The sequence below is a fragment of the Podarcis erhardii genome (assembly GCF_964252035.2).
Source record: "Podarcis erhardii genome assembly, chromosome: 4".
NCBI lineage: Eukaryota > Metazoa > Chordata > Lepidosauria > Squamata > Lacertidae > Podarcis > Podarcis erhardii.
This window is the reverse complement of record NC_138508.1, coordinates 79,975,435-80,002,906: the sequence shown is the minus strand read 5'-3', so window position 1 is coordinate 80,002,906 and position 27,472 is coordinate 79,975,435. Positions and strand designations below refer to the sequence as shown.

The following is a 27,472-nucleotide window of genomic DNA, read 5'->3' as shown; positions in this document are numbered from 1 at the left end:
TCTACTGGCAACCATCCTCTCTCAATGAGAAGAATCCAAGAGGCCTCTGCAACATCAAAAGATATCTCTGGGGTATCTTCTCACTATGCTGCTGGGGTGAGGGTCAGGAGTTGGTGACCCTCACATTTGGCAGCAAGCGTTTTTCAACAGGGGTGGGAGTGGGGAGGGACAACTTTCTGGCCTGGGAGGATTTGACACCCCCCACAGGTTAAATAATTTGGCCATTGATGGACGAGGAACTGCTTCCAAAAGGGGCTGCATATCATGAGAGTTAGGGTTGCACACAAAGATCACTCTCAGCTTTGGCAGCACAGATTATCTATTGCAAGGGGGAAAGTGCACATCCCTCTGGATCATGGCCACTGTAAAACTTACAATATTTAAAGGGGGCGGGTAAATCAAGTATTCAATAAAATGGCAAACTGTCCTTGGCTTATTTTGAGGAGCGTATTGGCATAAAAGATTATGTCCATTGTGACATTTTTTCCCTTCATTTATTCATTTAGAATCAACGCGCTTCAGAAAACGTGTTAATAAAATGCAATCTGTTACTGGCTCCCATTTAGACTATTGCTTTTGGGGTTGCTTTTTGTCAGTCCCAAATTGAAGAGAATTGAGTTGAGGTTAATACATAAGAAAGCATGATCTGGATGTGTTGTCCTCTGTAGCTCTTGAATCATCAGGTGAATCGTGAACAGCTCAAACATCTTCTTATTGCCCCTGTAAGATTATTTTCCAAGAATGTTATGCAGTGAAGGAACATCATTTTGATCACTCTGAAGGCTGGGAAGAATTTCAATTATATCTGAACACTACAAGTTACATAGCATCTGAAAAATGTTTGAAGTAAAAATAAATGCCTTTCTTAGTATTAACAGATACTGTAGTAGATTTGAGATGTGTTTGGTTTTCGTTATGAAGCTTTGTAAGATAAATGGACTTAACAGCGGTGTAAAGCCATGGAAAACTTTTTGTTAAATAAAGGTGTCTACAAATTATCCCACAATGGCATCTGCCAACAGCAGCCAAATTTGCACATTGTGCTAGATCATGGTTTAGAGTAGGGGTTGAGGAAACTTTAAACGTGAGGCCTGTATTTCCTCACAGCCAAACTTCTGAGGGCCACATGCCAGTAGTGAGCAGGGTGAGAGGCAAAAAGTGGGCGTGGCCAGAGGCAAATGTGGGTGGAGCAACAGTTGTACTGTAGGCTAAATTCCAGCCACAGAAAGGCTAGAGGTTTATCCTCACACACACCCTCCCATCCACGCAAACAACAGATGTTATCATAGTTCAAAGACAGATTGCAGTGAGAGAAAAGCACTCGAGGGCATTAAGGGAAGTGAGGGATGTGGCCTGAGGAATGGGCCATGGTCTGAGGAGAATCCTAAGGGCCAGACAGAGGGGAATAGAGGACTACATTTGGCCCCTAGGTGGAAGGATTATCACCCACTGGTTTGGCGAAACATGTGCAAACCATTGCTCATATGCTCTGCCTAGACACAAGGCCAGGAAGAGTTTAGAAGCTTTTAGCTCTCTGATCAGTCAGTCTGTGGCTTCATCTGTGATTAACAGTAATTATGGTTAATACTAACTATGGCTCACTTAAGAAAAGCCAACTTCAGACCATAGTTTCTGAAGGCAGCTTGTTGAAACTAACAAAAATGTTTACCAATTATTATATTTTAACAAAGCATGAACTGTGGAATTGTGGTTAAGGTAATACTGTCTCAAAAACCATAATTAAAAATATTTCTTTAGCTTAAATAAAGATTTTTAAGGCTTACATTGGAAAGTTTGGGAACTTTCCCCTACCCCACTCACTTTTACCTACAGTTATTATTTTCAAGTGGAGATCACAATTCATTTGTCATCATTTCCTCTTAAATATTAGTATGATGCTGAGGGGAAAATAAAGTTAATGTGCCTATTACACAATGCAAGAACCTGACAATGGGTTGAAAAAGATGACAAAGAGAGGATAATAAGAAAAAGTTTACAAGACTTACTTAATTTTTGAGAGCTTTTGCAGCAGAATACTAAGTTTTTCCAGTATCTGTGTATCTAGCTTAGGGTTTCGAAGCAACAGTGAACAAGTGCGAAAAAAGGTCTCATTACTGCAAGCTTCCAGAAACGGATGCAAAAACCCTGTAGAATAAAGTGACCAATAATTATAATTAGTTGAAAAAAGGAAGAAAAAGGTTTTTAAAACAAATTAATAAAACTAGTCATGTAAAGCATATTGCACAGCTTCCAACTTTAGAAGAATACTCAAATTCAGATTCAAGCACAGGCACCCTGCAGCCCTTAAGTACAGAACATGAGAACTTCACATATCCTGGCATAGCAGAGGGAGCTGAAAAAATGAACTGATTCGATAATCATTATAGAATCAATTATAATGTGTGTAGACAGGTGTAGAATTATTCTACATCTGTAGTGCCCTTACTGGCTTCTTCGAAATGTACCATCTCACTCGTTTCTCTGAAAGATTGGTTGATTCACTAGTATCTAGCAGCAAAGATTGCTGGGTAATAGCTGTGAAAATGGGTTTTCTTGTTTCTGGACAGATGCTTGGCACTGTTAAGCTGTACCTCTGGTTGATTATTTTCTTGGTTTGGTTAGGAAACAGCCTGAACAAGCATCTACATATGTTCTCATTTCTTTAGTGCAACGAAGTAAATCTTCCTTAGTTTGAAAGTGTAGGAACTGGATTCTAAATGCTCTTGGCTAGTCTCGTGAATAGGCCAGCACAACTACTCAAGCCTCTTTTGGAAATTATTTTGGCCCAAATGCTTTAATTTTAACACCAGAAGAGCAGCCAGTTTACTTTCCAGACTTGTGGCAAGGTAGTATACCATGGAAGCCCTGATCTTTAGTTTAGCTGAGATCAGTTGACATCTTGACATGGTTTGAGCCGTCTTCCTCTCTAGAGGGATGGTCTGCTTCAAAGCTTGTTATTGGAACATGTCCTGCTACCAACCCACCCAGCTCCGCCTACAATGCAGCATTTGATGTTCAAATTGCAGTGGCGAAGGGTAAAATTGGCTGTAGCCAGGATAGCTTACTCAAAGGTCAGGGTTTTCATGGTAGAGCAACCTTGGGATAACAAATCTGGGCAAAACAAAAGTCTTGGTGCAAGGAATTTTAGCAGCTGTTGTTGTTTATTCGTTTAGTTCTTCATGACCCCATGGACCAGAGCATGCCAGGCACTCCTGTCTTCCACTGTCTCCCGCAGTTTGGTCAAACTTATACTGGTAGCTTCGAGAACACTATCCAACCATCTGGTCCTCTGTCGTCCCCTTCTCCTTGTGCCTTCCATCTTTCCCAACATCAGGATCTTTTCCAGGGAGTCTTCTCTTCTCATGAGGTGGCCAAAGTATTGGAGCCTCAGCTTCAGGATCTGTCCTTCCAGTGAGCACTCAAGGCTGATTTCCTTCAGAATGGATAGGTTTGATCTTCTTGCAGTCCATGGGACTCTCAAGAGTCTCCTCCAGCACCATAATTCAAAAGCATCAATTCTTCAGCGATCAGCCTTCTTTATGGTCCAGCTCTCACTTCCATACACCACTACTGGGAAAACCATAACTTTAACTATATGGACCGTTGTCGGCAAGGTGATGTCTCTGCTTTCTAAGATGCTGTCTTGGTTTGTCATTGCTTTCTTCCCAAGAAGCAGGCGTCTTTTAATTTCGTGGCTGCTGTCACCATCTGCAGTGATCATGGAGCCCAAGAAAGTAAAATCTCTCACTGCCTCCATTTCTTCCCCTTCTATTTGCCAGGAGGTGATGGGCCCAGTGGTCATGATCTTTGTTTTTTTGATGCTATAGGAATGCAAATCCTAATAAAGACAGCAAAATCTAAAGCAGCACACTAAAGCAGGAAGAAGCAGCATCAGTAATTGAAGGCCATTAACAACAACAACAACAACAACAACAACAAAAAGGATGGTAGATACTAAACAGGCTTCTCATGGAAGAGAGATTTTATTCAGAGAAAACAGCTCTTTAAGGCTCCAAGACAGATGAAAACAGCCATGAGTTCAGACAGCTCAGCAATGCCTTGCACTACACAGAGCAGCACTGCATTGGCTGAATGCCGAGCTCGGCTTCTAGAAGAGAAAAAGAATCCTAGATGAATAATCGGAAGGAAGACTACAAAGGGAGACAGGATGGGAAAGGAAGGGAATCCTTTAAAGAGACGTTTCACTGCTTATCCCACATAAGCTATAAATTATTTCTTCTGCTCCCGCTTCAAATGTTTCTCTTCAAGATAAATTCGCACCTGCCCTTTAGAAGAGTAAAGGATGTGATGGATTAACCCTTGCAGCGCTGCCTATACTGTCATTTAGACTCTTGAAACAAAGTTAACGCTACGCAGAAGTTGGTCTAAGCAGAAGCCATCTGCCTACAACCTTGGCAAAGTCAAGAATAAAAATGTGACCCTTTTGGAAGAAAAGTATCTGGCTAAGAACATGCATGTTTCCACTTTATCGTACAAACAAAAGCGGTAACTGTTCTTTAAAAATGCCAGAAGCTCAATATTCCAGAACAAGCAAGGCTAACACCCATGTTCTGTGAAGGGAAAGCAACACTTGGTTCTAGTAGACCATTACACAGATCTGAGCCCTTTATAACCTTTTAACAAGAGTCTGGTGCAAGAGCCATGCCAAACAAGAGGCAGCGGTCAAAATTCCTGTAATGTGCTCAATTGCTCACATGTGCAGCAACTTGAAACAGCTAAAGCCCTGTGCAGGTGCATGTTTTTAAACAGCCTGAAGCATGAGCCTGGCACTGTGTTCTTCTTGAAGCAGGGGGAGTGTACACAACAAGCCCAAGGCAAAGCATTGCCCTGATTTTCTTGCTAACCTCCACCAAGAACCCCTTTTACTGGGATTTAGAGTAGAAAGAAATACCAACAGGTGGAGTAGATCTTTAAAAGCTGAAGAAGCTAATAACTCCGGCCATGTGCAGCTTCAAAACAAGCACACGCCCTCTAGTGGCTCTGGCTGTTAGGAGAATTTTTGACACAAGTATAATAGTTCTCTTCTAAAAAATGGAGGGTGTTTCGACTGTATGAAAAAGGGATATATTTTAGAGCTTTAAGAATCAACCCCAAAATTCCACACTGCATTGCGGGGCTGCAAGTAAAAGGGCAGGGCGAGGGCAGCTGCATTAGCACACAGCAGGTCCAATAAAGGACTCCCAAAATAGGTATATAGGCCTTTCCATCTGCTACATTTAGTTGAGGAGTCTTCCCAGCACAAAACCACCTGGACTATATCCAGGGACCTTGACGGATGGCACCAAAGGGTCTCAGCTGTTTGTGACCTTTTTGGATCTGGAGCTCTGCGATGGGAAACCATTAAGAATTATTATTATTATTTATTAAGTTTGTATACCACCCTATACTTGCAGGTTTCAGGGCGGTTTGCAAGATGAAATCGCAATATAAAAACACGAAATACATAATAAAAATAAAAATTAAGAAAAAGGTGGGATTTAATTTGTAGATGATGCTGGGTAGTTCCATCTAGCTAGGTAGCTCTTTTAAATGTCCTCATTGATGCCCTTCTGTAAGAAATAAGAAGCCTAATGCTCCACGAGATTGACTGCACAGCTTCTTAGGCCTTGCTCCGCCAAGGTCAAGTCCTCTGTTTCTCAGAGCCCCTTGTTATTCCTTGAAGAGTCTAGTCTACTGACCCCTACATTGTCCTCAGCATCCCATTGGTGGCTTGTGGCATTAGAGCACCCTCTGGTTTCCTCTCTTTCAGTGCCATTCACTGTCTCTCCTGTTCCATCTGCCACTCTCTCACCCAGACAGCAGCCATCTACCCTCCATGACTCTTCAACCTGCTTGATCCTGGTCTTGTGGCTGTTGCCCCGCTCCCCTTTCATAATTGCTGCAATAGCCTTTCTTCTCTGCCTCTCACACTGTTTGCCCCAGAAGTCAAGGTTGGTGGAGTTAATCTTATGTTTCCTAAATTCCGACAGCTCCATCCTCCACAGCCCACCCAGTCTCTCTGCTTTCCAATCTAGTTTGCTCTGCATGACTCTGCTCCTCTCTGCATCTCCATGCTGTTTTCCAGCCATGGGAAACAATAAAAGCTATGGTAGGTTTTTGCTACTGAATGTATAACACTCACACTTTGCTACAAAATGCAGGGCTAACTCCACACTCATTCACTAATGATCTTTATTTTTGCTATAAGCCACATTCTATGTTTTTGGTGTGCGTGCAAGAGGTTTCGCGTGTGCACTTAAAACTACAAAGTATAAAATCATTTATTTATTTAATTATGCATTAAAACACCAGGACAGCTTGCAATGCATCAGTTCACATTCGACCATCAGAACACTAAATAAACCATTAAAATACAGTGGTACCTCAGATTACATATGCTTCAGGTTACATACGCTTCAGGTTACAGACTCCACTAACCCAGAAATTGTACCTCAGGTTAAGAACTTTGCTTCAGGATGAGAACAGAAATCGTGTGGCGGCAGCAGGAGGCCCCATTAGCTAAAGTGGGGCTTCAGGTTAAGAACAGTTTCAGGTTAAGAACGGACCTCCGAAACGAATTAAGTACTTAACCCGAGGTATCACTGTAATGTTAAAAACTGTCAGGGTTAACAACCACATGCATCATACAGGCACATTCATTAGAGATTGGGGGGGGGGGATTCACTTCCGCCCCCTATCAAGTAAACACTCAGTACAAAACCAGGTAATGGGTGATGTCAGAAGTCCTGGTTACCTGCGCGGAGACTTGCTTCTGAGCTGTATTTCACCAAAGGTCCTAAGCTATCATGCCTTCCGGGCATTTTGTGTGATTGAAATAAAAGGAAAGTATACCCAACAACATATAAGGTGCACAAAAACTGCGCTCCTGACATTACTTTGTAGGGGGCTGAAGATAAAAAGGAGTAATACTTCCTGGTTAAGATAAAACAGCATAATCACCCTAGGCAGAAAGCGTGGGATGAGTCCTAAGCTGTGATTTATCTGAGTGGAAGATCAAGCAGGCTGGTTTGCATAGGAATGCATAAGAGCTCTCCATTTCTTAGCTCAACTAGCTGCAGGTCTTTAATGCAGAAGGATTATTCTATGTGGTTGGAGGCACATCTGGGGATCTGACTTAGTTCTGTGCAAGAGTCTATCCAGGAGCAGGCAGTTCGAGAGACTGAAACGACTGCATTCTAATAGACTCAAGGCAAAACTGGATATCATATAGCCCATTCTTTCAGGTAACAATGTAAATATCTCACAAATTCAGAAAGTTATACAGTGGTACCTCGGGTTACATACGCTTCAGGTTACAGACTCCACTAACCCAGAAATAGTGCTTCAGGTTAAGAACTTTTCTTCAGGATAAGAACAGAAATCGTGCTCCGGCGGCACAGCAGCAGCAGGAGGCCCCATTAACTCAAGTGGTGCTTCAAGTTAAGAACAGTTTCAGGTTAAGAACAGACCTCCGGAACGAATTAAGTACTTAACCCAAGGTACCACTGTATGAGATATGCTGTACAAAGTAATCTTGTATACAAAACACCCCTCCATGCAGATATATGCATGTCTAACCTCCTCACATAATGAAGAATTTACAGGGTACTCAAGGGTTAAAAGTGTGGCCTTTACTGTGAGTACCAACACCATTTTTTTCTTTTAGAAAAGCACTGAATAGGGGAGTGGAGACTATGCAATTCGAGACTAGCACAATGCACGATCCCTATTCAAACACAATATCCAATGCATGGACATGGAAGCATGGTAGATGTTGGGGACAGCAAGTGAAACCTTGATTAGTCCTCTCCCTCACAAATCGTTAGAAACACACATAGGGTTTCTATCAGGCATCTCAAAGATGTTATTCAGGCCGGTATACACTCCTTTTGTACAGTCACAGATGTTTCAAGAGGAAGAAGATAAAACATTGTATCCTCCCACTAAATTCATGGGTGAATCATTTGCAGTTATTTTTCTAGACCGTTTCCTACGGCAAGTTACTGTGCACGTTGGACAGATGTCTTCTGGGAAAGGAGAAGAATGGGCTTTACCCTACTCATATCATGTTTTACCCAACAGGCTAAGTGAAAGTCAGGGGATTGTTGCATTTTAAAGAGAAGTCTACTTACTGGTTTCTTCCTCGCTTTGATTCCTCTCTCAGTGTGAAAAGTAGAAAGCTAAGCATTACCGTATTTTTCACCCTATAGGACACACTTTTTCCCCTCCAAAAATGAAGGGGAAATGTATGTGCGTCCTATGGAGCGAATGCAGGCTTTCGCTGAAGCCTGGAGAGCGAGAGGGGTCGGTGCGCACCGCCCCCTCTCACTCTCCAGGTTTCAGGAAGCTATCCGCAAGCCTTGGGAGCCTGCGGGAGTTCCCGCCAGGCTCCCAAGGCTTGCAGATAGCAGCCTGTTCTGGGGGCTGGGGTCGGGGGAAGCTTGGGCTTTCCTCGCTCCAGCCCCGCACCTGGGGGGGAAATAAATTCCCCCCCCCTTTATTCCCCCTCAAAAAAAACTAGGTGCGCCCTATGGGCCGGTGCACCCTATAGGGCGAAAAATACAGTAAATCTACAGAAAATAATCCCTTTTACTAGCTTGCCTACACCAAACATTAATGAAAGCATAAAAATAAGACACTTTTTTTGGGGGGGTGTAAAGCCTGTTTTACTTGGAAGCGATTCTTACTTGAAATAAGACGACCAAGCAAACGGCCAATTCAAAGGAAACCTGCCATTTAAAAAAGCTGAGCAAAGCAGTATGAAAATGTTGATCATCACTTAGCACACTTACTGGATTGCGTCGTCATCTGAAGCAAGCTGTCAACGGCGTTGGAAAGAATACCTTTACTCGATATTCTTATATGACTCAAGATAATAGGCACAGCTTGGTAGTCCAAAAACAAGGCCTTCCCTTCATCCGTCTTCAGATCCACGCAAAGGGAATCAAAGGCTTGAGCCAGGTAATCAGCTAGAATATGCATTAGAATTGAAAACAGTAAAACCGCACCACTATTTTGGGTCACTGGTCAAACTAGCAAGGCAAAAGAGGATGCTATACAATACTGATATAATGAGATATCAAAAACAAAATGTCTTTATAGTGTGTTGCTTATTTAATACCTAGCCTCATTCATTCTTTTTTTTTACTAGAAGGAAATCATATTTACAACTCATATTTTATTAAATCAAATCACCATTAAATGTTCCATTTTTCACATTTGCTGTCCTTACAATGTTTATTATTATTTTAAATAAATGTTATTAGTTTATAAAAAAGAGATTCAAACCTTAATGCCAAATATCTTTTTTTAAATCCAAAATTAATCTAAATAAAATAAAAACATAGAGAAAAAGAGGGGTGGGGAGAATCATTAGAATCAAAAACTTGCTCATTCCTGACTATCCCTCTTGACCGTTTTAGACACAACCTAGGGCCCAGAGATCTCCATAGACCTGTAACATGGTTTGTATTCAGATTTAATTTTAACCAGGTTATTTTTTTAAAAGAAAAAACATTCTATAAATTTTAAGAATCCAATTAAAAAAACCAAACCACCCCTAGGTTTCAAAAATAAAATCGGTTTCTTCTATTCTGACAGAAAACAATAGCAGCACAAACAGGAAACAATTGTTGTCAGTGAAGCCAGAAGGTCCTATAGTACCCATTTCATGCCCTTTTTGGATTTACCTATTTAGATTTATGTAACAGAAGCCGAGTTGTTGTTGTTTATGAAGCCAAAGTTCATAAAGCATTCACAGTGCTGAACGCTTCTCACTATGCTTGGAACCTAAACCTACACAAAGAAATGATTTCTCCAAATTTAAAGGTTAAATGCTATCTTTAGTAACATTCAGTTATAAACAAGGTATTAGTAACATTAATTTCCTCTGAATACCTGCTGCTGTGCAGCTTTTATTCAACAATTCAAGGAAGAGCATTGCATTATGCTGGATGGCCCCAAATTTTAGAGAAACAAGAACAAAGATGCATTTACTAACTAGCTATATAAATCCCAATCACTTTTTTTTTTTTTTTTTTGGTAATCAGTTATTGCATTCATGTTCAAACACTACTGACTGAGTTTAAAAACATTTTAAGCCCCCTTTAATTTCCCAATGATTTGACTGAGAAAAAGTTTCCTTTGCTATTTTTGGTATGTTGGCATTCCATCAAAAGTAAATATCGGAGATTTCAGGTAATGATAATAAACCACAGTAACACTTATTCTACTGCGTTAAAGGATTATTACATAAACTGAATCATGCCTGAACTTACAAAACCTTAATTAGGATGCCCCCTACTGCATTGTGACTTTAAAGCAAAAAACATTACTTACAAACCATCTAGAATTATGTACCAATCTATGCTGGCATTTTTATATTGTATATTCATTCTTACTTTATCTACAGATTCTACACTAAAATAAGATGGCAGAGAATAGTTTCTGTATATTAAATATTTTAGGTGTAAGTATAACCATCTTAGAAACCAAGTTTTATTTTTGTAGAAAGGTGAAGAGGTGTGGGAAAGTATTCCTGGCCAAAACGTCATTTTGTCCTTGAGCAGGAGTGCAGAATCTGTAGCCCTCCATGTGTTGTTCAACACCCAATTCCCATCAGTCCTAGCTAGCCATTGGCCAGGGCTTATGGGAGTTGTAGTCCAACACTGCCTGGAAGACTACAGGTTCGCCCTCCCTTGTCTTGAGTATACCTAAGGAGAAATCAATGACCTACAGATCACCGGTACGTTATCAGTAATATGTTTGTGACAAATAGTTTTCAATGGCTTCAGAATGGCAAGCCGAACTAAACAATATTTACAGATTCTAGGTGTGGGGACTGGTAACTTTCCATGCCCTAAGGATCTAGCACAGGGGGTGGAGAGATAGATCTGGCCCTAACCCACAGGCCAAATTTGAAAGGAGGGCCCTTTCAAGAACCTCTGTGTGGTGCTTTGAAGCACTGCTGATCAGCTGGTTATTGGCGCTTCAAAGAGCAGTGCAGTGCTGCTCAGTTCTTTGTAAGCCCTTTCACGGACCAGCTGGCTATGGAGTTCCACATGGGGAAACTCAATTGTGTGGTCAATCCCAGGGCACTTAAACTGAGTTCCTATCAGGTGATTGGTGGAGAGGGCAAGTCAACTAGGATTGGCCTATCAGTAGATGGTGCATTGGCAGGAGAGGCTTTCTGCCTAATCAGGAATGCACTTGAAGGCTCCCAACGGGGCACCGGCAGCCATGTCCCCATCTGCCCCACACCTGATGTCAGGTGTGGAGCAGGTGGGCAATGGTCTGGGGAAAATGACCTCTCAGGCCAAACTGGGACCTATGCCAGATCTAATTAGGCACAAAAGCCAGAGCTTCCCCACTCCTGTTCTATCGTTTCCTGGTTATGGAAGTAAGTTCAAACACATGCAGACAGTGACTACCAAAATATTCCAGTATTCACAGGATGAAGCTTCTCCATTCCATACAGAAGCACCACTCAGTGCCTCTAACCACATCTCCAAGATCACTTGCGCCAACTGCTTATCCACTATCTTACCCCGATCTCCCTCCCACCCATCATTTGCTTGCTTCTTCCAAAACTTTTTTTAAAATCCAAATTCTATTTAATACTAATGTGATGGGTGATCACTGAAATTTAATCACGCCTGCATACAGTGGCGCTGTGGGTTAAACCACTGTGCCGCTTGGGCTTGCCGATCAAAAGGTCGGCGGTTCGAATCCCTGTGACGGGGTGAGCTCCTGTTGTTCAGCCCCAGCTTCTGCTAACTTAGCAGTTCGAAAGCACGCAGTGCAAGTAGATAAATAGGTACCACTCTGGTGGGAAGGTAAACGGCGTTTTCATGCACTGCTCTGGTTTTGCCAGAAGCGGCTTAGTCATGCTGGCCACATGACCCGGAAAAACTGTCTGCAGAAGCGGACAAACGCCGGCTCCCTTGGCCTGTAAAGCGAGATGAGTGCGACAACCCCAGAGTCATTCACGACTGGACTTAATTGTCAGGGGTCCCTTTACCTTTTACATACAGTACCAATTTGCATAAACACAATGGCTTTGACTGCGGCAAGATGGGATGATAGCCAATGGCTTTAAAAAATGGGGGATAAAATAAACTCTTGGAGGACAGATCTAACAATGAATATTCATCAGATCTTCCCTGTTCAGAGGCACTATCTTGCTAAATGTCACTTGCTGGGAAACAACAGCTTTTACTGTTCAAGCTCCACTTGGAGGCCTTCCCAGAGGCATATGGTGGAAAACCAGATTCTGGACTAAATGACCTTTGGCCTGATCTAGCAGAACTGCCCTTATACTGTATGTTTATGTTTGTGGCCTTCTTGGGCTGCCAAACATGCAAAAATCTAGAAGTTCTGCAGCCATTACCCCTTAAAATACATAGTGAAATACTTTAGCCCCCACCCCATTTTTAAAAATCAAGTTTCTTTAACCTACCTTTTTTTGCCAGGCTTTTAAAGAATGATGGGTGAAGTGATTTCTGAGTTTTGACACTGCTGGTTAGGCCATATGTTTGTGAGAATGGCTTTGATGTTTTGAACCGCCTTATTCTGACATAAACAGCCCTGTAACCAAGTTGATGGAGGGTGGTACAGAAATATCTCAATAAATAAATCAAATTTACTTCACGGGTCAGTCAGTCGGAACAGGGATCTTTCTGTAGTTTGCTGTTTAAGAGTGGTTGGAGACACCATATGCTGCATGCAGACCTCAAAAGTATTGGTAGAACTTACCTTGCGTCACTGTTTTGATTATAATTAAGGTTGATACAAGTCTTAAAGGCAAATTGGAGCTTTTAAAGAATGCTGCGGACTTTGGCTTGGGATCGGTAGTATGTTCAGGAGAAATATATTGACATCCCTTCAGCACAACACCTTTAAACAGGTCTTCACCCAGTCTTCTCATCGTTGATGTCATTGTTGCATACTGTTATACAAGCAATAAAACTGTATGAAGTGAACATAGCATTCCACTAGATAAATACAAACGTCATTTAATTTACTCTGAACAAGTCTCATCAACATTATTCATGTTTTAAATGCTTTACATTTGAGACGTATTGTCCAGATGGAAAAAGGAATATCAAAGTACACCAAGCAATATGTGAGCACCATATTATAAGCCACTATGCAGAAGGCTGTCTCTTCCTGACTGACATTCACTTCAGATAGCAAGAGCACCCAGAGAAGAACACTCGCAGATGATCTATAAAGCAGCACTTTTGAGACTCCAACAAAAATTCAAATAGGTGTATAAAAAAGCCTGCTACATAAAAGAATTAATAATCTGTTATAACTGACTTCAATGGAATGCAGCTTTATCCTGGCCATGAATGCATTTCACGGAAGTAAGGTACATTAAAACCCGGAAAAGGTTTTGTGGTTAAATCTAGAATTCTAGCTTTTCCTGCAATATCAAGTTCTTGATTTTGGCATCCTATTCACAATAAAATAACAATCTTCTACCTAGCAAAAGAATTGCGAACGCAAGTACATTAGTACTGGAAGCAATTTACCCAACATATAAACGATAATAAATAACAACTCCGGGTCAAATTCGGATCAAGTAAAACATTGGACCTTCCACAGAGAAGCAGTGTTAAATGCAAATGAACTACTTTGCGTGAATACTTCTTACCTGTGTGCCTCCATCTAACTGCCTGATAGCCCAGTAAATGAATTTAACCACATGCATGTGCAAGTCAGGATTCACAAAGGGCATCCACTGAAACTGTTCAGCAACTAGAGGCAAAAACTGGAAAACACAAACATATCATTACTGTCTTTTTTTCTCTTTCCAAAATTTGGGTCCTACCGATAGATCCTATTTGCGAGCTATTTCCAGTGGATATTTTTCATGTCATGCTTCTTAATCCCACATGAAAAATTACTTAAGCAAAAAAAGACAAAACCAGCAACATGGTTGGCTGACTAGCACCATGAATGTTTCTTTAGTTCCAAGAGCGTGCCTTGCTTAGTAATTCAGACAAATTCAATGGTACTGTCAATGCTAATATTGCTACCTTTAAATTTTGGAATTCTGAAAGAGACAATACTATATAAAATATTTTTTTGCAGAAACTTCCCCTTTTTCTACTATTGGGGGAAAAAAACCCCAGTCCTGTCCTCTCTCTATACTCCTCGGAGTGCACAAACAAGGCATGCAGGCAGCAGCTGCTGTTTGTCCCCAGCATCTTACATGCCTCTGAACACAGAAGTAACAGTTAGCTATCATTAATATCACAATGTAAGGCTTTTGAGTACATTAGCAATGTAGGGGAATGCTCCACAGGTTGAAGGAGATGGTGTAGTCAAATGACATGTATAGGCTATTGTGGCAACACACTACCCAATGTTGTTAGAGAGTGCCATCTGAGAGGGGCCCAGTGAGCAACAGAAGCATACAGAGACTCTTGTAGGCAGCATTTATTTACATGAGAGCTCAAGGATGGCTATTATGGGCTTCTGTTAGGCACCACCAGCAAGGGTGGTGATGTGTTAGGTGATGTTTCCAAAGCACAACTAGGGAAGAAAAAGCACCGTCAGTTCCAGAGTGTGGGTGCTATTGACTCCAGGTGTTTTCTCCATGCCCAGGTGTGAACAAGGAACAACATGTCAGCCAACAGCTGTTGGAATAGGAGCCTTGTAGGCACCTACCCAATGCAAGTAGGAACAAGCTCAACAACAGCTACATCAGACAGAATTCTAGGATCACACACTACATCGTAGGTGTATTCATGCCACATCTAATCACTACTTTGCCATGATAAATCATAACACTTGGGCTTGGATTGCTTTTTAATAGCCCATTGAGGGGATATTCTAACCTCTAGGTTAGATTACGGCAATACGTTATACGTTGGGCTACCTCTGAAGACAGTTCAGAAGCTTCAGCCGGTGCAGAATTCAGTGGCCAGGTTGCTCACCAGGGCAAGACAGTTTCAGTATATAATGCCAATTCTGGCCCGACTGCACTGGCTGCCAATTAGTTTCCAGACCCAATTCAAAGAGCTGGTTTTGACCTATAAAGTCTTTAACAGTTCAGGAGTGCCTCTCCCCATATGAACCAACCTGGACCATGCAATCATAATCTCCAGGTATAGGGTGGTATATAAATTCAATAAATAATAATATTAACAATAATAACAATAACAACAACAACAACAACAGGAGGCCCTTCTTTGTGTGCCTTCTCCACAAGGTCCAGAGGATGGCAACACAAGAGCGGTCCTTTTCTGTGGTGGCTCCCCATACGTGGAATGCTCTCCCCAGGGAGGCTCGCTTGGTACCTTCATTATACACCTTTAGGCGCCAGGAAAAGACACCCCTCTTCTCCCAGGCCACTGGCTAATTTAAAAGGCCTATAACCTTTTAAACTGTGTTTGGGGTGGGGTGCTTCTGTTTGTTACTATGGTAGGTATTTTTGTGTTTTTACTGTATATTGTAAACTGCCCTGTGATCCTTGGATGAAGGGTGGTATAGAAATCTAATTAATCTGGGATTATAGGAAGCGATTGATAGAGTAACACTAATGCAGGGAATGGGGATTCTATTCTATTCTGAGCAGCAGATCTCTATGCATGCATTTGAACTACTGTATCTGGAACAAATTGCTGGATCAGATGCTAACGTTTATTATAATGGAGATTGCAAAAGCCAGTTAATGAAGTATTTATTGCAGTTAAGATTTTTCCAACTACAACGGAAGGACCGAACATTCCACATGCTCACAAATGTGTTCCTCTGACAAACAGTATGTCTGAAGTTGTTCCGACATTAATAGGCTTTAAATAGTTTCTGTATGAAACCTGGTAGATAGAACACATGTCCCACATGTGTACAGAATTAACAGGGGAATCCTACGTTAGAAGTCAGTCACACTATGTCCATTAAGGCTAACTCTAGGTAAGTGTTTAGGATTGGAGCTTAAGGATACACAAAATACCTTTGTTTTGTAATTTTATATCACCTTCTACTTGGAAAAAAAAAGTATTACATTCAACATTAGGCATACTCACTAAAGGCCCCCTGTAATTAATGTATGTGACTAACTACACTTAGTATGACTAACTTTGGATACAACCTTTATAGCTTTATACAATGATATGAAAGCATTAATCAGAGTGGTCTGGATAGCATCCAAATCAAGATAAGCAACGTTTGTATATATGGAAATGCTGCAATCATACATAAGGTTATATCACAGACTACACCCTGCGAACCTGAATAGCTCAGGTTTGGAGAGCACATGGCTCAGTATTATGAAAATGAACACGAATTCTGGGGCCTACAGCGTTGTTAGACACACATCGAAATATAATACAAGCAGTTTTACTGTAAAACAAGATGTAGGAAGAAGGAACCCTACCCTGATACACTTCTCCTGTGTGTAGTTTCTGCTGGAAGCAAGCACGCCTGTCAGAAGACATTCAGAAGCTTTCTCTTCCTCTGCTACCAGTTTGCTCAGGTGCTGATCTGAGATCCAGTCCATTAACACCGTTAAAAGGTCATATATGTGTGAATTAATTGGTATCTGCAAACATAAAAGTGAATCTCTTAGGGCACAGTTTGAAGAAGTTCTTTACCATGAGATAGCTATCTAAAGCGTGCATTGACTTGTGCCGCCTGCACTGCAACACACATCTGACTTGCATCAAGGGCACTGAGAGCATATGCAAATCTGCCTGGGGATAATGGGGATGTACTGGTTTGAAGAAAGGGAAAGTTACTCCATTTCAGCATCATATATATGGATGAGAATTCCTGCAGGATTGACACTGGGAGTACAGGTATTTTTTATTTCTTATTACATTTCTAAACACATTTCTGGTACCTTCATCTGTTGAGGTATGTTATTATTCTTTTTTGGGGAGGGGGGATTCTTCTCAATATAAGTTCCTTCTTTTCAGAAATCCATTTTTTTGCCTTTTCAGTTTCAATTAACCCCAGCCAGTGTCTTCTCAGAAACTAAATATAACCCAAGCTAATTGGAATGGGAAACATATTTGGAAAGAATGTTTTCAAGAGTACAGTGGTACCTCGGGTTAAGAACTTAATTTGTTCCGGAGGTCCGTTCTTAACCTGAAACTGTTCTTAACCTGAAGCACCACTTTAGCTAATGGGGCCTCCCGCTGCTGCAGTGCCGCTAGAGCACAATTTCTGTTCTCATCCTGAAGCAAAGTTCTTAACCTGAGGTACTATTTCTGGGTTAGCGGAGTCTGTAACCTGAAGCGTCTGTAGCCTGAAGCGTATGTAACCTGAGGTACCACTGTACTATTTACCCTACAACTCCCCTCTCAATAAAATATAGCAGTTCCAAACCAACATGTCCTTGTGCATGCAAGAGAAAGAGAAAATGAACTTGTAAAATCTGGAACTGATTACTGAAAAAATATCGACTTACAGACTTAGAGAAAATAAAATGGTTGGGTGTTGATGAGTGAATTCTATAATTAGATGATGATGATGAAGATGATGATAATTTATTATTTATACTCCGTGCATCTGGCTGGGTTTCCCCAGTCACTCTGTGCGGCTCCCAACAGAACTAAAAGCACTATAAAACATCAAAGGTGCAGGACAGGGAACCAGAAGTCTTTTTATATTTGGTCAGGACTCCCCTTCCCTTTTTGTATAATAATTAGTACGAAAGAGGCCTCCCAGCATTCTCACAGGCCCATATAAGATCAGCATACACAGTTGGGCCTGATGAGAATTTACTGTTCCCAACCCAAATCCTGCGGAAAGCCATCTAATTCAGATTTTAATTTAATCCTGACTTGTTTTTAAGAGATGATTTAATTATTGTTTGATTTTATATCAATGTTTATATTTGATGTTAGCCGCCCTGAGCCCAGTCTTGGCCGGGGAGGACGGGATACAAATAAAAGTTATTTATTATTCTTATTATTCTTATTAATTTTTTCTCTTTCTCTCTCCTTTCACTTTTCCTTCCTTCCTTTATTTCCCCCTTTCCTTCTTTCTGCCTCCATTCCTTTATAGATTAAGCATTTCTTTTACTTCAGTGTATTATAAAAAGATACTTTGTATTGAGCATGAACTTTTGTTTATCTTTGGACAAGTATCAATAAATATAGATAAATATAGATACATTTATCAATATAGATATATAGAATTCCCCTTTCCCCCTATAGTGTACAGCTTACTTTGTAACTTTTTGATGTTATTGTTTTTTCTGGTTTGATAACCTTTCGCTCCTGGGCTGTGTGGAAAGCTTCTTTAGATTTTTGTATGGATAAAAATTCATGCTTCCGCTGTAACGGGTCAGAATGAAAAGAAATTACATTAGACTTCTTTTCCTGCAAAGCTGACAAGCAATACAAAGCATATTGAAATATTACCTGCAAATTCTCTAAACGAGCTTGCACCTTTCGAGACTGGCCTTCCAACTTCTTGTTTTGCTCACTTACGTCATTTAGCTAAAAAAGAAGAAGTGGAAGATGTTGAGCCAAGCCTTATAAATAAAACATTTCTGTTATGTAGTGGGCGGTTCACAAATAATTCCTCTCTTGCTCATAAAACTGTCTGGGTAAGTCCTCCCCACCCTTCATGGCTTGCAAGAATGAAGAGAACTAGAGGCACCCCTTTATCCTCCTTTACATATGCAAAGAACAAGCTGCCAAGAGTTTGCAGCTGCAATTCTAAACACATTTATGGAGAAGTCAGTTTTGCTGAAACCAAGGAACATGCTTTCACATCATTTTTTAGTGCCGAGATGAAAGACACACGAACCACTTCAGGGTGACGGCATCCTTTCTGTGGCGTTTTTGAAAAGCAGTGTCCTGCTCCGTGGCAACGCGAGGCGAGGCAAAATTCCAGCTGGTTATAAGGCTCAGGTTATAAGGAACTTCAGAACTTCAGCAACAAACAAAATGAGACTGGGAACTATAGAGTGCCAACAGCTGCCTTCCAATTGTCAGCCCTCCTTGCACTGGAAGGTCCTTAGAGGTCCATCCTGCAGCAGTAGCCTCCTACTACGATAAGAATTGGGGAGCATCTGGTCTCACTGGGTCTCAGAATTTGAGAACAGCAATGCCACAGGCTCATCTGGTGGAAGCACATCTGGGGCTCCTGCCCTTTCTGAGCTTCATGTCTTTAAAAATTCTGGGTGCCTGACAGGCACTAGTACGGTGTTTTTTTAAAAAAGTGTGGTCAATATTTGTAAGAGCCACAATGGGCTAAGGCTCCCCCAAACGGGCAAAGGCTCCTGAAACGGAACAGATGTAGCCAACCTGCAGTATAAAGATGGGTACCCTATAGTTTGTTGAAGCTCTAAGAGACCCACAAGCATTGGAATGCACAGCTGACAGAGAGAGAAGCACTTGAATTCAAAAGCAAAGCAACTACAACATTAGGTGCAAACACTCTGGTGCAGCAGCTATGCTTTTTAAATAATTGCAAGACCTCTTCAATAAGATAGTATTACACTAGGCTAGCGTAAGGTAATGTGTGAATTACGTTTAACTATTCTGGTTACTATATTTCTTACCCAGCATCACCCACACACCATAAAGCTAACAGAAACTGTAATAACCATTTAGTATTGGAACACTTAACAAAAAACATTCTGTTTATAACATTTAAAATGCCTGATTTGTGTGTATATTAATCTTTATTATTTTTTAATTTATTAAATTTACTTACCGCCCTTCATCTGTAGATCTCAGGGCGGTTCACAACATAAAAATACAATATAAAAAACACTTGCCTGTTGTCTTAATGCATCATTCAGTTCCTTCAAAGTTTCGAATGATGATTTAAGCCTTTTGTTTTCCTTTGCTTTTTCTTTCAAAGCTTCAGACAACTGCTGAATTTCAGCTTCATGTTGCTAGAAACAAAATGAAGAACTTGTAAAGAAAAGGATTGGCAGTTTTGTGTTTTTGAAAGCATTTAAAGGGTCCAAAATCACATTGAAACTATGAGTCACCCTGTCAACATTCTTGACATAATGTGAATCCAAGACTCTTAAGATGAGTAAGGTAGAAAAGAAAAGAAAAATATAAAAGAAGATAAAACTGGAACTTATCTGTCATTGTGCTGCTCACATAAGTTACCCTGCTCAGTGGTACAGGCCAGACTTAGGAGACAGGTACAGATTCAGACTTAGGAGTGCCAAGTGAAATATAAAGAAATCGATCCCCAATTGTATGAAAGCATATATATTGAATGTCCAAATTCTGATATAAGCTCTTCAGTTACCTCCTGTCCAGTTCTCTGGATAATGTCTATGTACCATACTACCCGTGACTAAGCTTTGGCCATACAATCCCTCTCATTCTTCTGTTTTTCTAGTCACCCTCCTCAGAACACCCTCCTAAATAGCCAGATGTTATGTCTCTTGATCATCCAAAATGCTACTTGTTATGTTTTCCAGTTCTTTTCCTTATGCCTTTTTATAATTAGCTGCTATGGCTACATCTGGATGATTGTATGAGCTTCCTGCCCCCATAACCAGTCACTTTACACATCCCTTCACAAGAGCTGGGGAGGCTTGTCTCCTGCCTGACAAGAATAAGAGGAGGAAAGTGACTGCTTGTGGGTGTACAAAGCTTGTTCATATCTTGACTTATCACCCTGTGATATGACTGAATGTGGCTTGTAAGCGATAAAGGAGTGCAATTATTTTAATTTAGATTGTTCCTTTAGTATAAACTTGTATGATCGCATAAATTATCTGGGGGAAATTTTACTTGCGGCAATACAGCATACAGAATATTACAGAGTGGTAACCTAAAAAGGAATGTCTTCCTCTGGTGCACTTTTATGGGGTAGGAGAGCTTTGTCCCTTTGGTTTCAGCTAGTACATAGGTAGAAAAGTCTGAAAAGCCTGGGACACCAATTTTTTCTCTCTCTCTCTCTCTCTCTCTCTCTCTCTCTCTCACACACACACACACACACACACACACACACACCATGGCCATGGTGGCTCATTTACCCAAAGTAATGTATTTAGCATTATTTGATCCTGACCAAACTAAGGCTCCTAGAGCAAAATATACATCAGCGTCTAGAGAAAGGCTTGTGTATATTTTAGTGGAGATTCCCGCATTGCAGGAGGTTGGACCAGATACCCCTTGGGGTCCCTTCCAACTCTACAATTCTACGTATCAAGTAATGAGAGTTGCTTAGCTGAGATGTGAGAATAGTTCCCACTTGTGAATATTTTAGCCAGACACATTTTCCCCTGGTACAGAAGCATTTTTAGTAGTAACCATACCTCTTTCATAATTTGAAATTTTGTGTGAACTTCCTCCTCAACACTTCTTATCTTGGTCAAAGCAGCTTCATGTCTACAAAGCAGGGCCTCTCGTTCCGCCAAACAGCGCTCACGTCTTTCAAGTTTTAAAGCATATTCCTCCTGGGCTAATTTTTCTTGCTGCATCAGAATAGAAGAGGAGCACAAACTGTGGTACTGTGAGTAAATTTTCATAAAATCCAGCATTTTCTTTTTAAATGTAAGTCATCCCTGCAATTAAGTGTCAGAAGAAATGACTACTCCACAAAAGATGCGCTAGTCTGCCTTCCTTTCTTAATGTACCTTTGGCCTGAAAGGGCAGAGCTGAATCTTTTCCAATCACTGGTAACATTGCAGGTAGTTTTAATAAGCTCGTATATAGCAAAGAAGACTGAAGTAAGCAATTAAAGTAACACAGTCATAACTACATTAGCTGCATATGGTACTGAAGGTTACTCATTTTTATATGACAGCCTAGATCAAACTTTGGAAAAAAAATGAATTTCCTCAGTTTGAAATAGTATTTTACATACTTTAATATTCAAATTATATACAGATGTAAAATTCAATAATATAAAACTAGAAACGTTGGTTAAAATTGATGTTTATAGCACTGCAACATCTAAACAATCAAATAATTCAGGAAAATTTGTTGATTAGAAAAACAGAAACATGATATTAACAATAAGGTCATGCTACTGCAGGACAGAGAACAGTGTGAAAACATACATGATGTACATTAAATTAAAATCACTATTTTTATTTTTATTTTTAAATCTACCGATAGATCATTATTAATTTTTACCTGCAGCTTTTGATGTATGATAGATAATTCACGATAGATTTGACTGAAATGAGATGGTATCAAGTTTTTCCCATTTAGTTCTTGGGTTTCAAGAATTCTCACACTCTCTCTTGCTGGTTCACCACCACTATCGTAATCACAAGATGTGATCACTGTCAAACTGGATGGCAGAGTAATGTCTAATGGGTGAAAACAGACACAGACATGCTCAGAAGCTCAGTGTACCATTCCTTTGTTTAGAGCATGAGACTGCTAATCTCAGGGTCATAAACCCATGCATTGGGCAAAGGATTCCTGCATTGCAGGGCGGCTGGACCAGAAGACCCTTGTGGTCCCTTCCAACTCTACCATTCTACTTCTGTTGAGAATACATCAAGTAATCAACATAATGTGTGAACCTGTCTGAAATGACCTTCAAAGCCCTCATCTACAGGTTTACCTAGCCATATCTAGGAGCACCCTGAAAACTGTGAATCTGTCCTAGAAAAGGATGACACACACCCCAGTTGACCGATGCACCCACCATCAAATCATCCACCTTGCCTAGACTGAGCTTCAATTTCTTGGCTCTCATTAGTGTTTCTAATCCCACACACCAATTTAGCATGTTCTCTGCCTCATTTAAATCAGATGTAATGGGGAACTGTAGCTGGGTGTCACCAATATACTGATAACACTCCCCTCCCAATCCCCAGATGATCACTCTCGTGTTGAAAGGTGTGTGGGGCTCCATTGCACAAATGCTCTAGGGACCAAGCAGCCCCAGGACCTTCTTTTGCAGTCAATTCTCCAGTGTAAGAGCAAAACTACTACAGTGATACCTCTGGTTATGTACTTAATTCATTCCGGAGATCCATTCTTTTTTTTTTTTTTTTTTTTTTTTTTTTTTTTTTACCTGAAACTGTTCTTAACCTGAAGCACCACTTTAGCTAATGGGGCCTCCCGCTGCTGCCGCGCCGCTGCTGCGTGATCCTGAAGCAAAGTTCTTAACCCGAGGTACTATTTCTGGGTTAGCGGAGTTTGTAACCTGAAGCGTATGTAACCTGAGGTACCACTGTACTTGCAGAGCCTACCCAGGATACCATAGCTACTGAATGTTGTTGAGAAGTCCAGAATGAGCAGCATCATGATATTCAATGTAATCTCATCCTGAAGTTGTAATGTCTTATTACTTGGCAGACAGATGTTTGGCTACCACTTTAGACTCTGAAAAGCTATCACAGCTAGTATGCAAAGGCATTTTAGACTGCAGTTGATTATTGGAATTGTGTTCTCTGTCCTGTTTTTTAGGTTTTTGTTTCGTATTGGTGTAGATGGATTTGTAACCCAAAGAGTGCTAATAATGGGTCCTCTTCATCCTAGAAAAAAGCGACAAGAAGGGTGCTGCAAGGTTCTGTCTTGGATGAAGGTATCGAGGGGGTGCTCATCAAATTTGCAGATAACACCACACTGGGATGGGTAGCAAATGTCACCGAAGACAGAAATGGGATTCAAGATGACCTCAACAAATTGAAGAACTGGGCCAAAACTAACAAAATGACTTTAAATAGGGACAAATGTAAGGCTCTACACTTCAGCAGGAACAACCAGCCGCACAAATATAAGGTGGGGAACATCTGGCTTGCCAGCAGTACATATGAAAAGCATATTGGGGTCACAGTGGACGACAAGCTTAACACGAGTCAACAGTGTGATGCAGCAACAAAAAAGCTAACGTTAATCTAGGCTGCATCAACAGATGTATAGTGTCCCAGTCAAGAGAAGTAATAGTTCTGCCTTGGTCGGAACAGAAGTCTAAGTGGCTCTCCAGTCTAGAGGTATACTTTGGTTCATCTCAAATGGGGGGAAAGCTTCATCTCCTTCCTCTGAGAGCAACGCTTACTGTTGTAAATTTTGGAAATAAAGAAATGCAGTTAACTAGAAATGCTTCCAATACATTGCTTTGTTGCACATAAAGAGCTGTTATGTAGCTAGCAACACAGGGTTATGTTCCGCTGCCCATGTGTAGAAGAACACGGGCCAGCCAGGCAAGACACTTTCAATAGTAGAACAAAGGGATACTCACCCACCTGTCTGGAATTCGGAAGAGATGCCTCCCCCATTGGCACAGCAATCATTGCCACTGTTGCATCCATGTAATGGGGGGGGGGGAGAGAGGGTAAATTACCCACATGCTTTCCAACTAATTTAACACAAAACTTCACCTGTGAAGATGTGAATTAAGAGAGGGGGCATAGTCTGAACTGTAACTTACTACCTCGTATAAGATGTCACTACCAATCCTGGAGTAAATGTGCTAGAAAAAAATCATGCAGTAAGTCAGATGAGCTGCCAGTTACATATTTCATTTAATTTCAGGCTGTGAATGGGCTATCAAATGAGATTTCCTTTGAGTTGTATTAGAATTCATAAGAATGTGATTACCTGATTCTGAATACGTGTCTCTGGGAAAATCTCCAACGAACTCAGGCTGTATGTCATGCTGATTTGAGCCATATAGAGAATCCAACTCATCACCCTGCCTAATAGACACAAAATGATTGCATTAAGCTGCACACTGTATAAAACAATGTTCACATTCCTTGTACAGTGGGAAAGATACCCAATAAAACTTTCAGATCTTAAAATATATTATTCCAGAGTACAATGATGAGACTCAGTGGTATGCTTACAGCGAAAAGAAAAGACTGGCTCAAAGAGTAAAATGGTTTTCTTACCGACTTAAGTTTTTAACATTCTTTGAAGTGTCTGAAAAATGCTTTGTATTTTGCTTTCTTCTATTGCCAGTATATTCTAACTGTGAGGAGCATTTGAGTAACGATGCAATTGTATCATCAAGTGAGCTGTCCATTTTCTCTGCAAGGAAATAATATAGGATTGTGCTAATTAGAAAAACAGAGCCACCCTGCTAATGTACCCAGCACGAGTACCTGAAAACCCTGCTAATACTTTGAACATGCATCTAACTGCAAGAGCCAGTCCCCACAAATCTGGGACTAGGAAGAGCAAACTCTGGGTGAAGGAGCAAATCCTAGGAAGTCTTCAGCATTGGCAACTGGTTTAATATGTAGCCATTATAATGATTAGCAACCTGTCCACTCCTCACTTCAAAAAAGACACTTTGCTGCATTTATAAAGCCAGCGGAAAGGGGGAAAAACACCCCCAACCTCCACAACTCATAGAGAATTGGAGATAAGAGTTTTTGTGTTGGGCATGTTGGACAGAAGCACTTCATATAGGAAATGCAGCAGAGTGAATGAGTTTGAGAAAGGTGGCGACCATTTTGCAAGCATCCAACTAACGGGCGATCGGCGAGACACGCACTGCTTTCAGCCCCGGAAGGGAGTGCGCAATGATCAGGAACACAAGACTTTGCCACACTAGAACGCTACTCTCTGACTTAAACATCGAGACCACCTGCTCTTAAAGATATTCCCAGGTTTGTTAAGAAGCTAGCATGGGAGCACTGGCCCACCGTCCTAACCATATCTTCTCAGTGGGACTTAATTCCAGTCTAAAACTCCCAAATTATTAACTTTCTACTGCACCTAAAACTCCTAGATTCAGTAGCATGGGTACTTGTCTGTAGGCTGCAAACTAAAGAATTAGGAATGAATAAGAGATTAAAAGGCATAGGAAGGTCAGACAGAAAAGTCCAAAGAAAAGAAATGCGTCCTTGCGCTAAGAGACTGCATCCCCATTCTATTTTCCTAACTTTCTCTTATCAAAATTTAAGAATTCTTTTAAACAAATAGATCAAACACCTTTTAAAATGCCATACCTGTAGATATTAGGGACCTTCTACTTTTGCATTTGGTCTGTGCTGCATCCAGAGAATTATTCTAAAAGAAGAATTTTGTTCTATAATTACTAACATCAAAAATATGCTGGCCTGTTACATCTACACAAGGTGTGTTTATTTGATTGTTTTGAAGTGACATTTCACCTTTAAACAGGAAAGGGTTTTCCATTAAAACTTTACAAGAAATCAAAAGTGTTTTCCTTAAGCCAGCCAGCCCTTAAACAAAATATTTAACCAACCGTGTGTTTGTGACACACACACACACAAACACACAATAGCAAGAGAACACTAAGAAAAAGGGAGAGTAAATACAGACAGGCATTTCAAATACTGGTCTTCATACAAATATACAAATACAAATATCTATCAAAAAGTTCCACAACTTGTTTTTGTTGGACCAAATGTGACACACACACACACACTCGGTTTAGAGCTGCCAGTTAGTGTATGCGCACAGAAAAAGGCTAGGAAAGCCTTTGTCAAGCAAACAAAGAAATCGAATTAAGTCTCACTCTTTGTTTAAGTGTTTTATTATGTCTTGTGCATCTTTTTGTTTGTTTGCTTAATGACAGGGGCCCCTCAACAGCTGGAAGTAGCCAGGGGTCCCCTCTGGGCCTGAGCATGCCTCTGGGCATGTGCAGAGTGGCTTCCCAACCCAAGACAAACAGCAACTCATCGCCGTACATTTAGGTCTGCAGGATGAAAGTTTTTCTGGAGGACGGGAGCCCCCAGCACCTGAAGAACCCAACAGGTGAGCGTCCGGAATTAAAAGTGCTACACGAGAACGGGGGGAAGCCAGCAGCACTCCTGGCCCACCCCGCGTCTCGTGGGAATGGAAGAACACGCATTTGTAGTTTGCCCTCCTGTCCGGGCAGCTGTTCCACACACGCAAGCCCACCCTCCCTCACGTATTCCCGCTCGCAGGAGCCCCACCTGTCCGGCCAGGTAGCGTCTCCTCCAGCGCTCGACGGAGGGGCTCAGCTCGGCGGAAGCCGCCATTGGAGGAAGGGCAGAGACAGTCAAGCAGCCCGCGGCCGCCTCCGCCACTCACAGCAACGGCCCGAGGCGAGGCCGAAGGGCGCCTGCGCGAAGACGCTCATTACCGCGGTTGCCACGGGCAACGAGGAGCGGGAGGCCGCGCGGCCCTGTTTCCAAGGCGGCGCTCGACCTAAGACCCTCCTTTCCTCACCCGCCTCCGCGGGAGGGGGAATCAGCTTGTTTCACTTTGACGCCGCAGGAAGGGGAGGGAACTCCCTGGAGGGTAGTCCCATTTCTATGTAGAAGAGGCGAGCTGCCTGCCTTGGGATTGTATAGTTGGAAGGGACCTCCTGAGGTCATCTAGCTCAACCCCCCTCCCGCCACGCAGCAGGATTCTCCACTTGGCAGAAGTACTTCTGCGCTTTCCCCGCTCCATGACCTGGAAGTTTTTGGAGCATATGTTGCATGGCTATTTGCTTTGTATGCTTTTTGGCTGAGATGGCATTGCAGGGGGTTAGGCTAGATGACCCTCGGGGGGAGGGGTCATCTAGTCCAACTCTTTTCAAATAACTTTTACTAAAAAACCGGAAGTATTTTAGATAAATAGATCCC

The 27,472-nt window shown here is 41.4% G+C and overlaps 1 protein-coding gene across 1 annotated transcript; it reads right to left on the bottom strand.

The window, feature by feature from the left end:
- Nucleotides 1–470: 470 nt before the first annotated feature.
- Nucleotides 471–27,472, bottom strand: CCDC138 (coiled-coil domain containing 138). Its single transcript, XM_081858134.1, has 15 exons — nucleotides 26,816–27,472; nucleotides 25,862–25,922; nucleotides 24,797–24,935; nucleotides 24,504–24,601; nucleotides 22,080–22,258; nucleotides 21,257–21,415; nucleotides 19,748–19,867; nucleotides 18,381–18,458; nucleotides 18,186–18,293; nucleotides 16,388–16,552; nucleotides 13,658–13,774; nucleotides 12,754–12,946; nucleotides 8,793–8,969; nucleotides 2,007–2,145; nucleotides 471–720 (listed from the first exon to the last, which is right to left on the bottom strand). Exons 1-15 carry the CDS (start codon nucleotides 26,879–26,881, stop codon nucleotides 549–551), a joined length of 1,971 nt encoding a protein of 656 aa, XP_081714260.1. The 5' UTR covers nucleotides 26,882–27,472; the 3' UTR covers nucleotides 471–548.

Coding starts and splice junctions, on each gene's coding strand:
- CCDC138 (XM_081858134.1), bottom strand. CDS start 26,881: ATGGCGGCTTCCGCCGAGCTGAGCCCCTCCGTCGAGCGCTGGAGGAGA. Junction 22,259..24,503: donor AGACACGTATTCAGAATCAG/GTAATCACATTC, acceptor TTCACCCATTAG/ACATTACTCTGCCATCCAGT. Junction 13,775..16,387: donor CACAGGAGAAGTGTATCAGG/GTAGGGTTCCTT, acceptor TGTGTTTTCCAG/TTTTTGCCTCTAGTTGCTGA.